At 39.2% G+C, this 15,671-nt stretch overlaps 1 protein-coding gene across 1 annotated transcript in view; it reads right to left on the reverse strand.

Annotated features, from left to right (window-relative positions):
• TSGA10 (testis specific 10) overlaps positions 1-9,686 on the reverse strand; it is a 28,334-nt gene extending 18,648 nt beyond the window's left edge. Inside the window, exons 1-8 of the mRNA XM_027792885.2 lie at positions 9,585-9,686; positions 7,350-7,559; positions 6,568-6,633; positions 5,021-5,221; positions 4,385-4,540; positions 3,870-4,043; positions 3,639-3,716; positions 724-875 (exon numbers count right to left, since the gene is read on the reverse strand). Coding sequence (XP_027648686.2) covers positions 724-875; positions 3,639-3,716; positions 3,870-4,043; positions 4,385-4,540; positions 5,021-5,221; positions 6,568-6,633; positions 7,350-7,559; positions 9,585-9,686 — 1,139 coding nt within the window. The remainder of the gene's footprint in view (positions 1-723; positions 876-3,638; positions 3,717-3,869; positions 4,044-4,384; positions 4,541-5,020; positions 5,222-6,567; positions 6,634-7,349; positions 7,560-9,584) is intronic.
• Between the last annotated feature and the right edge of the window lie 5,985 nt (positions 9,687-15,671).

Here is a 15,671-nt window from a genome sequence, read left to right on the forward strand (position 1 = left end):
CTAACTGAATTATATTTAAGAAAACACAAAAGGAAAAAGTCACAGTATCTTCTCTTGCAGTCTGTTCACTCTGTAGCCTAGTTCAGTCTGTGATCTAGTCCTTCGTATCTCTCCACAAACACTTCATGTGATTGATCTTCCCTTCCAGTCAGTAAATTACCTTTTCTGTCTTGCACTCACTAACCTATGCTTTATTACCTAAAGGCTTTGATTGAGTTTAGTCCTACTACATGCTTCTGAACATGCTCAGGAACTCCAGTTGAGCAGCAGCCCATAAACCCTACACAAGGCTTCAGTTTTATTTCCCCTCATGAAAAAGCTCCAAGACTAAGAAAAGGATGCTTGAAAGTAACTACATGTGGCACTCATGTGTTTGCTTGCCTCTGTAAAAACAATGAAAAATCAAAAAAAAATATTTTCAATTCATATGCAATTTACCAAAATACATCAGACCCTACAGTTTCTAATAGAAAGCTCCTAAATCTCTCAGAGTAAATTTTACTTTTTCACTGAAGATGATTTTCAGCATACATAATATCAACAAGCCAAGAACATTTACATACAGATAAGCAACAAGGAAAACAATTTAATTCCAAAAAGGATAGCTCATAAGAACAACTATCACAAATTCCTTTCCCTTTGAGCTATATAACAGTTATGAAAACCAATGAATATAGGCTAACATTGCTTGCCAAACTAATGCAATTATATGCTTTTACTTACCTCAGTGAAACATATTCAGCTTTCTGTCGGCTCAGCTCAGTTTCAGAGTCCCATGCTGCTCTTGCCAATCTTTTCATCTCAGTTTCCAGAGAATCAATCGTGTCTTTCATCAGCACCACTCTGGACATCTGTTCTAACCGTTCACTATCTAACTATAAATATAATGAAATATTAAAAGCCCCCCAAAAAGCTGATTTATACATAGAATTTCTTCAATTAATTCAAATACTGCTCTGTTTTTAGCACAAAACTTTTACTGAAGAAGAAATATGCAAGTATCTCATTTACTCAGGGCCTGATTCCAGGTCTACTGAAGGTAGTTGGCAAAGACCTGCAACGTGATTTTCACGTCCTCTGAAGGACAATTTCCTGTCTTTCAGATCTCTGGGAATATTTGAATTCATTAGTGCAAATTTTAGGTTGGTAATTATGCCCAAGGGCAAAAATGTTTGATATTGATCAACATTAAAAGTTTGCAGTGCAAAATTATATAATAGAAAACATTAATATGAGTGTATGAAGGGACAAATCCCAGTTTGGGATACAACACTACCCATGATGGCTTTAGGGCTCTACTATGTTGTATAGCTATGCTGACAACCGGATAGAGAAATCACCGTAGAACACTTGCATAAAGCTCTATATGACCAAGTTACCACCATGAGGCCTTTAGATCTGTACCTAGACAAAGAACAGCTCCAAAACCTCTTGCACAGACTCCAGCAAAGCTAGTTTGAAATCTCCAGTTTAAAGGAAGATGTGTTTCTTTATTACAGGGGTCCTCAAACTACGGCCCGCAGCCAGACACACCCCCCCAGGGTCCTCAATCCGGCCCCCGGTATTTACAGAACCCCTCCACCCACCCCCCCCGCCAGGGGTTCGGGGGGGAAACCAAGCAGCCACAGATGACTGCCTGCCGCTTCATCCATGCGCCGGCCCCCTGTATACAAAGTTTGAGGACCCCTGCTTTATTAAATGCTTAAACTTAACATTCAAAGAACTGTCCTTTCAAAATTACTTGAAATGGCTCTTGAGGTAAAAAAAATCTCTACCTCATCCCTCTTCTCATTTACTGATTCTTTCGGTACTAATTTTTGTGTTACTATAATCAAAAGTCATACCTCTAAAGAGCAAGTCAGTAAGGCTCTGGTACATAGTAACTTTTTCCATATTAATGCTATAAATTTCATATTGATGTACTGCCCTCAGAGGGTACCAAATGAACTCAAGAAATAAGATGATGTACCTAAAACAAGACTATTCCCAATATTCACTGCACATCATATGTCAAGCGTGTGATTAAACCTAATTTACTACTCAGAGTACTCAGAGCTATTTAAGCCTACAGTGTATTCTTCATTACAGATGCACTCAGTGTACTATTATAGACCTTGGCACTACACTTACAAGCTTGGTAGGATTTAAAAGGCTGAAGGGGAAAAAGAAAATTAAATAGAATTTATAGTCACAAGATCTAGAAGAAAGATACACTCCAGAAATCAATGTTAATCTATTTAAAACTCGAGTTCTACCAAGACTGTAAATATATTGAAGATTTATATTGATTTTATTAATGTTTTCATTTTCTGTTTTAGCACCATATATTAGCAAACAATTGCACACACAAGTAACTTAAAACAGAACCGTACAATTACATCTGTTTTTGGAGCATCAGGTCTTAATAATATACAATCATAAGATAATTCACACTGGAATGGACTCTGGGAGGTCTCTAATCTAAACTCCTGCTCAAAGCAGGGCCAGCTCTGAGGTCAGGTTGCCTGGGACTTCGTCCAGTCCAGTCTTGAAAGTCTCCAACAATGCTGGGGACTGCTTGACTGTCCTTACGAGAAAGAAGTATTTCCTTGTGTGTTCAGCCTGAAACCTCCTCCTTTCGACTGATACCCATTGTTTCTCATCCTTCCACCATGCACTGCTGTGAAAAGCCTGTTTCTGACTTCTTGATGAGCACTGGCAGGTAGGACTTGGGTCCTCCCTAAGCCACCTCTACCTCAGGTGGAACAAGCCCAGTTCCACTAGTCTCCTCTCATAGGGAAAGTTTTCCAGCCCTAAATATTGTGGGAGCTCTATATTAAACTCACTCCAGTTTGGTAATGTGTTTCTTGTACCATGGTGGCAAAACTGGATGCCACGTATTCCAGGTGTGGTCTAATGAGTGCTCAGTAAAGGGGAGCAATCACCTCCCTTGAGCTACAGGCTGTGTCCTGTTTATACAGCCTACAACACTCTTGCCCGCCTTTGCCACTAAGGCATACTACTGGGTCACGTACAGCTTGCTGTATACCAGGGCCTCCAGGGCCTGAATTTTCAGCAGAGCTGCTCCCAGACCCATTGGCTCCAACCTGTACTGGTGACAATGGCTCTTCTTCCCAAATTCAGAACTTGGCATTCATCCTTGTTGGACGTCATAAGGTTCCCGTTGTCCATTCTTCCTGCCTGTCTCAGTTGCTGGGGATGACAGCCCTGCTCTTAAGCATATCAACAGTTTTCCCTAATTTGGTGTCATCTGCAAGCTTTCTTTATGAGCCTGCAATTTTGTTGCCTCCTTCAGGTCACTGATAAAAACGTTAAACAGGACAGGCCTCAGAACAAACCCCCATGGTGCTCAATGTTAACAGTCTCCAAGCCAAATTAAATGCTACCTGGTAAGACTGACCATCCTATCAATTTTTTCCCCATCTAGCTGCCCACCCATCCAGGCCATAACATCCTAACCTGGATACAAGAACACTGTGGGTAACTCTCAAAAGCCTTGTTACAGTCTTGGTAAGTGACATCCACTGCCCTTAGCCCATTGTTTCCTGACAGAAAGTCAGGTTGGTCCTGCAGGATTAACCATGAACATTACCTGTATTACCACATTTACAATTCCAAAAATAATTATTTTCCCTTACATTTTGAATAGTAGTTTCTAGCTCTTCAATTCTCTGTTCCAAATGAGCCTTTTCTTTAAACACAATCTCTTGGGAAACCTGTATCAAACAACAAAATCACATAAAACCAAGTCTGAACTCAACACAGACATGTAATACCATTAACTCTCTGGATTAGAATGGAAATCTTTAGTCACCAATTACAGCACTAACTTTTCATGTTAAAATAACCTGGAGGGGGTGGAATCAAACCTTTAACTGCTCCCTGAGGCTGTCACGTTCTGTAGTCATCCTTCGGAAATCTGACAGTGCTGTATCCCTTTCTATCTCCACATGTCTTAACATAGCTTGAGCTGCCACAGCACATTTAGGAGTCCTAGAGCATTTGATAAATTCCGGACAAAGTTGGGAAATCTCTTCCTGTGCCTGTTTTTAAAAACAGCAGCATAACAGAAATGTGGAATAAAAAATGTAAAATATTACTGTGACAAATGGCTGGTAATGCAGAACATCCCAGAAACTGTGTAGTATCAAAGATGAAGTAGTAATTTGCGCGTATATTCTTTGATTCAGGGAAACACTCTTAACTCAGGACAGCACTCACAAACTTGTATTTAACTCTCAGAACCAAATTACAGAATTTCCATAACTTTTTTTTTTAAAACAAATGCTTTGCACTTTTTCTTTTTCACACAAAAACAAAAGTAGGATTTTTATCTTGTACATCATCGTATTTTAATTAACCATACAAATATAAACAAAATTACCTGTCCATAAAGACTGACAATGCTGTCTCTCTCAGCTGTTAAAACTTTGAAGTTACCATGAATTTCTGCCACATGGCGCTCATATTTTTTCAGCGTTGACTTAAGTTCTTCACGTTCTCTCCATATTTTCAAAACTTCTGGATCAGAACTCACTCCCTTTAAAGAATAAGGTGATATAAGTTTAAAGCAGAGAAAAAAACCTTGATATGTTTTCTTCTTATATCTGATTTGGAAATTTCTATGAAAGATTTAATAAACCTTCAACCTAGTAACCTCCAGATAGTCAAGACCATACATACATATTATTTAGTACTAAAGTAGAGATATACATAACATTTGTAAAATACACTTTTATTTTGAGCAGCAAATGTCTACCACAAACTGTACTAACAATCATGTTAATAATTACTTAAAATTTAAGTAGTTGCCAGTAACCATTTCAAGTGATATACATGCATGCAATGTAAAGCAGCAGTTAAGTTCACATTATTGACCCGCTCCCATCTTATGCATCCTTCTATTTATAATCAATTAGTTTTTCTTCCTGGTACTTATGGCTTTGGTAGTTTAGCATAAGATAAACCAACATTCTAAAAAATGCATTCCTCCTCTTTCAAAGTGTTTTCCCAAGCTTACCTGGATAGGTGATTTTTTTGTTGACATGCTGCCACAAGTAGAAGTTTGCATAGGACTTGAAAATGCGTTTTTAAATACCTTCAGCAAATTCTCAGTCTGACATTTATAGTAGTCTCTGTCCTCTTCCAATGTCTTAATAAAGGCATCAAGCCCTGAAGGTGACCTCCCTTGCTTTACTTCAGCTTCTGTTTGTAGAATAACCTGCATGTGCAGAAATGAGAGAATTAATTCACCAAAATAGAATTTTTGTAACATTCTTTAACTTTTAACTTCTCAATGTCTGTATTTTCTCTTTTTTGTTATGTTGCAGGATATGTCTGAATGTCTTAAAATGGATCTAACAGGACAGAGAAGGACATAAAAGCTAAATGTTAATTAACCAGGAATATATCTGTTCAAAACTAAGGAGGACAACTAAGTAGATTTGTATTGGAGTATTTAATGCATTTTTAAATATGAAAGAAATTAGGTCACTATGTTTGCTTGAGATCCATGAAAGGTCTATTTTTGAAATGGAAATAAAGTAATGTGCAAATAAGTATACAGTTGAAATCCTAAAGTCATGTGTGAGCCTAAAACAGATTTTGGAGATGAACTGCAATGCCAAAGTTCAAAACTGCACACCAAATCCCTCTCCATTACAATCTGTCTGTTGGTAGATGGACTCTTGAAAGTTTAAGCACCTAGGGAATACTAAGCTCTGCAAATTTAGTATTATTTTTGTTAAAACACATGCAGAAGTAGGTGTTTAAAACCCTGAAAACTTATAATTACCTAAATCTCTCAGTAAATCTAGCTCTCAAATCTCAAGCTTTCTGGCTGAAGGATCAAAATCTGTCCAAGAAAATTGAGCAGCAAACTCTACGTGGTCAGAGTGTTTTTTTTCCCAGAGCTGGGTTCTTTGCAGGATTGTGGCATAAGCTCAAATATCATATACAGGAAAGAAAAAAAACAAAAACCAAAACAACAAACCCCAAACTACAACCATCCCACTCCTCTGAAATTTGAGACAAATATTTAAATTACAGTACAAAATTATTGTCTTGAACACATTAAAAAATTCCCTCTAAATTTATAGTGGAAGCAAGTGAATGAGTCCACTTAATAAATTCAAATGTTAATTTAAGTTAGATTTACCACTGGCAAATATTTCTACAATTACAACATTGTGTAAATTTCAAAATATTCCAATAGTATCATAACACATTAAGGAAGACAGAATACCAAGAGACAATTTTTAAAGAAAAAAAATGTTACTTCTGTTTTGCAAGTTATTCAGAACAGTCATATGCAATTTTGTAAAAAAAAAAATATTAAGATTGTCAAAAGCAAAATCATTACAGGCTAGCTGCAAAATATAAACAGATACCCATCCATCTAGAGACAGAAAACTACAAATGAAAACAGACATGTTTATCCATTCCATAACTTGTCTGTTATCAGTGAAAACAAAGCAAGTGAAATTCACTTATACAAGTATTTAATTTCATGTGGAAATGACCTGATTTCATAGCTACATATATACTAAGGATACATGTTTAACTCACAGATTTCAGTGTTTTCACCGTGTGTTCCAGCTTCTTTATCTTGTTCTGCTGCTGTTGAACTTGAATCTACCATAAAAAATGAGAGCAAGAGATGCATTAGTTTTGGATAATCATTAGTGCAAATCCAGCATTTTAACTCAACTATTCTAGTCCAATTTTGTGTAAGTTTTCCAGTTTGACTAGGCTGAAAACATACTATTTAGTAACAATAAACTTAATCTAGAAGGGAATTCGTTAGAAGTTTTATCTTCAGATGCAGTACAGGATTAGGAAAAACTGTAACAGTTGAGTTACTGTCAGGTGAATGAATGGAAAAGGAAGCATGGAACACTTTTCCCAGAACTGTCTTACTGAGAAACTTTGGAAAACAGGGACAGTTTGACTATACCTATGGGCTAAAGAAATATGTATGTAGCTACACTAACGGCAAACAAAGAATATGCTTTCTCTCATCTCACCACTACTACTAAACCACATAATTGCACGTGCATAGAACGCAATTTTCCATTATCCTGGAAAATCAAAACCAGTTTTCACTGAAACCACATTCTTTCCAACTGCAAGCATGATTTTAATCCTTGCATCATTCTACACCTGAAAAATAACATACTGCCAGCACCTACTGCTCCTCCGTCCCTGCAAATATACTTCAAAGCAGAGATGAAAGCTAGAAATTCAGACCAAAAGGCAAAAAAAGAAAACCAACCCCAAAACAGTTGCCAGAATATTAGCAAACAACATTAAAATATCACTGCACAATATTCATTCTAATAAGAAGATACCTTTGCTTCCTCAAGCTCCTTATCAGCAGTATTCAATAGCAATTCTTTTTCCAGCTGCTCAGATAGTTTGCCAATTACAGCCAGTTCTTTATACAGACGATCACTTTTACAAGTGAACCTATCCACTTGATTTTCCACCACTTGCTTGTTATCAAGAAGTTGTATGACATGCTTCCTTAGCTCGTGGTTTATCTTCTTCAGATCTTCAGTCTGTGAGGATAAGGAGGAAGTGTTTTACTTAATCTTCAAGGATTTGCGGAGAGTATTTCATAATAAGAAGCAATTTATGCTTAAAAAACCCACTAGTATACATTATTCACAAATTAAGAATAGGCACACCACTAGCACCATTTTGAACAGAAATTTTTAAGGGTTCTGGACAATGGAGAATCTGATCCTTAACCTTTAAGTCAAAAACTTTCTCAAACTGTCAAACTACAGTTATACTACTGTAAGAGGAAATACCTCTCTTGGCCTAGCCTCAAGCTTCCAACAGTTACTATGGTTCTGTTAGATTTTAGGAATGCCTTCAATCACCCTCTCTGACTTGGGCTCGTATCCCTTACACATACTTCATAAAGGCCAGCAGAAATGTAGCAAATGAATTATTAAATTGAATTCATCAATAAAATATAAAATAATAAATAAAAATATATAATATAAATCTATATCATAATATAAAATAACATCAAAATGTTAACAATTTCCCTGAAATAATGTCTTTTTAGAAAAATACTATATGGCCTTTTTGTAAGAATCCAGAAGTTGCTAACTATTTTGGCACTAGCAACTTATTGTAACATCTCAGTCTGTAGGACCATTACTGCCTCACACAGCTTTCCAATTTTCTGAGTTCTCAGATTTCCAAAATCCCAGCCCAATCAAGATATGGATACAGTGTGATGCAGAAACTCCATTGCTTGCACACACCGATTCTGTAATGCATGAGGAATCAGTATCACTGAATACTGAATTCTGTGATGTTCACTTGATTCTAACAGTCAGAGAATTTTCTCCAGCCACTACTAGCGGTGCACAAAAATACATTTTGAATTATTTAGGAAGACCTGAAAGATGCTTTGTGGCAAAAAGCATTCTGGGTGGGCTCCGTCCTGTGACATTCTGTAGTAGTTAATTTTGCCACTTCTTCTGTTCTAAGGGTATATAAATATATTAGGAGAGTCAGTGAAAAAATTATGACTTTATTGTCATTGTCATTTTATTTTTATGTTTTCATCAAGCCTGAGTGAGCAAATGCTACTGAATTAATAACAATTAATAACAAATACTCATTGCCATAAAAAAAATCATAAAGCACAACCAACCATCGCTCATGACGGCTTGTTGCAGCAACATAAACCAGGGAGGAGAAAGCTACCATTTAATTTGCTAGGCACAGAAGGATGCAGAAACACATCTTTTTGTATTTCAGCTACATCAAAATAGAGGAAATACATGATACTAAGAAACACGGGCATAACTTAGGAATTACCTCTATTTATCAGCATCCTCTCAAATATATAGCACAGCCAGAAACATTTGTAAGTGTTCAAATTTTGTTCAGTTCAGCTGAATGTAGGGATATTAAGGTAGTTATCATCAACGCACACTACTGTCACGTTTTCTTACAAAACCTCAAACACTTTGAAATACAAGAAGGAAGAGAAAGACAGAGTGCTTTTCTGGCAGCTTTCTCAAAATAACTATGATAGAGTTGCTGGAATGAGTCCCTCAGTGAAAGATGAATGAGCTGCAGTGAGAGAGGGTGGGTGGATGGCAAGCACACCAGTGCCTCACAGCACTGTTCAGTGCCCGACAGTCTGCTCTTGTTACAACACAGGATATAGCCCACGGGTCTAACAGCAGAATATGAACATCAATTACCCGCCAGCAGGAAGTTATCACCACCAGCACAACCACAACAGTTTCTCTCCATGCCCAGATTCAAGAATTTCAAGGAAACCTAGGGCAGCTGGTTTGATGAGCAATTTCCCTACCACATTCAGCCTCATCTGAATCAAATCTCTGCCACTGATCATCAGTCTGACCATCAGCCTCAAGGTGTTTTTAAGCACCAGTGTAAGTGATAATTTTGTTCAGGAGTAAGCTGACTTAATTTTGGGTACCTACAAAGAGGCATTGCTAGAAAGTGATTCCTGTGATCAAATTTAGGCACGCATCCTGAAATTAAACATGCCCTAGGAGTACCTCTGACAATAAAGACAGCCTAGATACCTCTATTACAGCCATCATCACCACTGACTTGCCAATTAGATGAGGTGAATGCCATCCTAGCATTCTGTTCTCTTTGGAAGAGGCACTCACAACTTTCTCCATATAATATGCATTGCCCTAGTCTTTCCAGAAAGGGAAGAGAACAGATCAGAGTAACCTTCAAGGTACCTTCAGCAGCTGGCTGAGCATTGTAGTAATTGCCAGGCCCTTGGATTTTTGTTATCTCTAAGAAAATATATGGTTTTAAGTATCTGTCGTTTCTGCAACATGGCAAAGCAAGAACTTTAAATCATGGTTAATAGTTTAGTGAGGAATGGAGTCTGCGCAGAGACAAGAAGTAAAAAGTTCACGGGAGGAAGACTCACGATCTTCATCCTGCAGACCCTCAGATGACCACTCCTCAAGGATATTGTGCAGGCGCGAGATATGTAAATGAGTCCCCAGAAGTGTAATGAGTATCTAAATGATTTCCCAGAAAATGAATGAATAGGTATGAATAGCCTGTATAAAGAAGGGACTGAAAAGTCCCCTAGGTGCGCATGATTTTGGTGGAGCAATCCCCCATGCACCCAGCGCTGCCGAATAAAGATATCCTCAGCTCACAAATTGGTAATTGATTCTTTAAATCAGCATCAAGGACTCAAATTTACAGATAGAGTACATAGTATTTGCTCACTCACAATACCACTTCTTCCTCAACTTGTGAAAGAGCACTTTTTGAAAAACATAGTAACAGTTATATATCCTAACATAACTATTATTTATGCTTGCTGTAAAGTGTTAGGACTGAACTACTTCTTTGGACACATTTTACCACCGTCCTCTGAACTGTGATAAATGCAGCATCGGCCTTGCCAGCGGGATGGCACCTCACACGAGGCCGCTCTGAACATCACGCAGCCCCACGGACACCTGCAGCACGCCTTGTAGCGTGACCAAACGAATTCAGACTTAGTAAATTTTTTGGACTGATGAAGTCCCCAGAACTGTTTCAAGATCCATGTATGTCGGAGATGAACCATTTAAGATGCCCTTTCCCCCTGCTCTCCACAGCACACACGGCAACAGTACCTGGCATGCCCGCAGTCCCGGCCGCCGCCCCGGCCGCTCGGCGCACACCCCACCCCAGCGAGGCCCCGCCGCTCTCTACCTTGGGGTGACGCTCCGCTCTGCCCCTCCGGCGCCCCGGAGAGCGCCGGGCGCTCACAGCAGCTGCTGGGGCCCAGTGAGGCACCCACAGGCCCCGACGACTGCCGCCCTCCGCGTTCACGGGCGCCGGCCAACGGGGGCGGGGCGGGGCAGGGCGGGGACCGCTGCGCCCCACCGGTTTCCCGCCCCCGTCTCCACAGGCCTGGGGGCGGCCCGCGGCCCTCGGAGGCACGAGCCCACGCTGGGGCGAAGCTTCTCCACACCTGAGGTGGGAGGTGGTTCGTCTCCCCTCAGGTAGTCGAGTGAAAGCCGTGGCTGGGCTGGATGGTTGTGAGGAGCCATAGAAACCGCAACTCCAGCTCCCCCCCGAAGGAACAGCTATCCACAGCCACGACGTTCGCGGAGTACTGCCCTTCCCCCTGGGGCTGTCCCATTTCCCTGAGCTGGGAGTGCTGCTGGCAGAAGCCAAGCAGCTGTGATGGATGTACCAGCTTCTGGCGTGGTACCAGCCCAGCACTCACCTAAGCAGCGTCTGTAGCGCGTGGGCAGTCTCCACGCTTTTATTTGCTTGATCTTGCTTTCAAAGATGACTATAAAACCTGTTGTCCTTACAGGTGTGTATGACCAGAATGGATACAATGCTGTAGTTACTTCATATACCTTTGTTCCAATGTATAAAAAACTAACTCATCCTTTGTTCCAGCACATGAAAAAACGTTTAGGTTTAGGTCAGCTATGTGTTTGGGGCCAGCTACTGTTCTTGTATGTAGCTGCTCACCATACATGGAAGTGTTTACCTTCACCAAGGAATGTGTTAAGTGGTAAGAGAGGGTCTGCAGCAGAAAAACCAGGCTGAGCTGGTTCTTCGGTTTGTAAAAGGGTGCCAAGTAAGGGATGTGTGTAAGAACCTAGTGGGTCACGGGGCAAAACACAGAATGAAGAGCAGTGAAGAGAAGCTAACAACTACCAGACCATCAGGCGGCCACCTGGAGGCATAACTGCACAAGCGTAAAACAGACACGATAATATTAACGAAGCCCCTGAGAAGACGCATACATACACAGATAATTTCTGGAAATGTTACGAATATATATAGGTATGTAACATAAAACTGGACCCCACAAAATAGTTGGGGATGCACGTTAGGTGGAGGGATCCCCCGTGCATCCAGCACCGCAATAAATAATGCGTGCTTCTTAATACTATGTTGGTGTTAAGGAGTTTTATGCCCGATTTTCAGTGACAAAATGCTAGAGGCAAAATCAAATGAGAGGTTAGAAATAATCCTAAAAAATCGTTTTAAATTATGTACTGTAATATCTTGTATGAAATTGTCAGTAAAACCCCTTTTCCATTAATTCTGATATAAATATTTACAAGCACTGCTCTTCATAGAAATTTTAATTATTTCTCTGCTTGGTTTCATCCTGAGACATTTTTGAGTAAGTCTTACCTATGAAAATTAAACTGCAAGGTATCAGGTTTATGACATAGCATAGTTCTTCAATAAACATTACTAAACTCAAGGATAGGTGCTCATATTTCTTTTTGCTTTTAAGTACAAATGAATATTGAATGACTGGTTGCTGCTATATCTTTTTGAATGGCTTTTTTGCTGGCAGAGGGGAGCTAAGCCAAGGGTCTCCTCAAGCGACATAATGTTCTCTCCAGGCCTCGACAAAGACAACGACTTCCTCAAATAAAAGTTCAGTTCTTCATAGTTATTTGGGGATGGAAAGGGCGAGGTGGATATCACATCACAGATTGACATACACATCAATACCTCCCATTGTTGGTTCGAATGGAATTCTTTGGCTTTAAAGTACTCAACTACCTTTAATTTAAACCTCCCTGGGACTATCCACACACGTGCAGCATAGGCCTCACACACCCCCACCACCCACCACCACCCCCCCTGGATTAATCCAAAAGTCTCACAGAAAGACAGGGAAAGGCAGTGAAAACAATGTTTACAGGTCAGTCCAGCCCCAGGAGAGAAGATGGGTATTGTAAAACTGCCAGAGCTGATCACCCGGGACAGACAGTGAGCTCAGCTGAACACCTCACCTGAAACCTCATTAGGTTCCTCTCTTTCAGAAACTAATAACCAGGGAGATAATTTTACGGATGAAAACTCCAACGACGACTATACAATGTCGCTGGCTTGACAAGAATAAAACAAAATAGGTAAGACTTAATCTCGTGAAAATAGCTTTCCTTTAATTAAACCTTATCTTCTATCCAAACCCCATCTAATTCACATATGTATTTGTAAGATATATGTGCCATCTGTATATAATACAATATTACCTGTATTAGGATAAATATTTCCTTTAAAATTATACTTTTCTTGAAAGTGTCAAGCATTAGCTTCACACGTATGATAAAGCCCAGTCTGAACTCATTCCTGCTTTTTAATGTTTTTTAAAGGACTAACATAGTCTCTCATTTACAAACATTTTAAAGTTAAAAACATCAAGGCATTACAAGTCTAAGTACACTTTTTGCTATTCCACTAACAAAATCATATGAAAGAAATTACTTCTCTTGTTTTCTCATACCCCAAGGCAGTTCTTATTTACAGCACCTCCAGCTATACATCTCTTCTTGGAATAGCACAGAGACAAGAGAACTGGTGCCTTTGAAGGAAGCAATGTGAGAAGAGTATGGAGGCCCTGTGGATCCCATGACTCCTCTTGCCTGCTCATGCCGGGCATGGATATAAAGTCTTTGAAAGAGGCTGCTTTAAGCAGTCCCAAAGTCAAGCTGAGAAACTAGAGGAAAAAAAATGTACTCTCTTCCCTGTTAGCCATTCACACAACTTTATATCCTGGAAGCTGTGCCAGTTTTTTGGCAAGCTGCCACTATTGAGCACTCCTGGATAGAGCTCACCTTTTTGTGGATTACAGTAATACCTCTGAAATATGATCCCCACCCAAAGACCGGGAAGAAATTGGAGGATTTTACCTTCTGGAAAAAGAGAAAGAGTCTTTCTCTATTCCTCTCCCCATCCTGGATTTCTTCTAAGCCTTACTTTTCAATTTTGGTATGGTGGAAATCATCAGGGAAGACTCTTCATTATCATGTTTATCTCCCAGAAACGTGAAAAGAACATTGCAGGTTTTCATAACTTTACTAAAATTATTCTTCATGAAAATTCATTTTAGAAGTGAAATTACATATTTTTAATTGGTTTTGTTCTGGTATGTCTATAGTTTTCTCTAAGTGACATATGGTGAGTTCTCTTGTATGTTAATGCTGGTTAATGTTGTGCAGAGCAGCTGCTTTGCTTTTTGCGTACCAAAGAAAGCTTTGTTGATCAAAGAAAGAATGAAAATAATACACAGGATTGTTTTCAAAAGGAAAAATAATAATTGTGCTGTATTTTGCAGATACGTGATTTAAACAACAGTAATTAAGACCTAAGAAATTTTAAGAGTCCACATAGAAGATGGCATTAGTACAGATTTGCACTACCACTATTATATTAACTTCACCCTCCAAATCTTGCAGTTTCTGACATAATGCAGTCCTCACTAGACTGAGTGAAGAGATAAATAAATTATAAATATATAATTTTTGCTTATTGCCAAATACTCCTAATTATCTTCTTGAGTTCGTCTTCAACAATACATACTTTTCCAGAAGAGTGGCTACTGTTGCATGTGTGTTTTATCCTTCAGCATATCAGAAACAGGCCCAAGACATTTTTACCTGTCCACATAGTATTCTGCACACTGTACATTTTTTAGCAAATTCTGGTTCTAATTAAGGGAACAGAGACTTGCCTTGTTTAGGCCTAGTTTTCAACTAGAAAAACGGGGATTGTAACAGCTCACAGTATGTTTTCAGTGACATCCCGTGGCAAAACGACACATTGCAAATTTCAAGTCAAGTGCCAAAATGGAAACAAATGGTCCCATATTTTGTTCGGTTTTTAGTAACATCAGAAGTCCCACAAGATGCATTCACTTCCTCTGACCAGCACTAAAGTGTCCAGGTTCACTTCTGCGTTTTGCCAACTGCCTCAAAAAGTTGATTTTCCAGTATTCAGAACGCTAAATCACTACATTTTTATGGCACAATGAAGTCCACATACTTTTTACCCTATGCATTACAGAACAGTTCACCCCAGTGACGTTATCATCAGTCTAATTTAGCAAGAAGTTATGCCCACTTCAAACAGCTTAAAATAACTCCCAACTTTTTTCTTTTCTCAATGTGACAATAAAACATGCCAAGTGCTGGGGCACACGCATCAGACTCCTTTTAGTCTGTTACTCCCACTAATCACCACCAGCTCACTTGTGGCAATGGTTTCTTTTTGCTTGCCCTACTACACCCACACATTTAAGAGTTATGTAAGGAACTGTCATGCTCTTAATTATCTCATTTTTCAGTAATAAACAACCCCACGCTCACATCTTGAATCTCGGTAGCCTTTCACCCTTATCCACCTTCTTTTCTCCTTCACCTGTCAGGGAATATAGCTGTTCTGGTACTGTTTCTTCAATGAGAAGGCAACTCAGGCCACATCATAAACAGTTTTCTTTATTGGTAAAGCAAATACATGAACACCCGATTACATACCAGAAGCCAAAGTGCTTCCTCAAGTAATTTCACCGTTTCACCTAAATAAGGATATCAATTTGATGTTTATTCCTAAACCACCTATTCCTAGAACTGAAAGAAAAATGACTTACCTGTAACTGTTCAAGATTAGCCTATGTGAATTCTCACAACCTGTTGTACCAGCCTTTTCTTCTACAATTCCTTCATGTCTTGGGACTCCGATATTAAGGAAGAAGATAAAAGCATGCAATGTACCCTTTATGAATACCCATATACAAGCAAGAGATACACAGCACATATCTGCCCATATAGATACTGTGGATAAAAACCTCAGCTACTAGCATTTAACGTTGGCCCACAGTATAA

The sequence above is a fragment of the Falco peregrinus genome, chromosome 4 (assembly GCF_023634155.1).
Source record: "Falco peregrinus isolate bFalPer1 chromosome 4, bFalPer1.pri, whole genome shotgun sequence".
Lineage (NCBI taxonomy): Eukaryota > Metazoa > Chordata > Aves > Falconiformes > Falconidae > Falco > Falco peregrinus.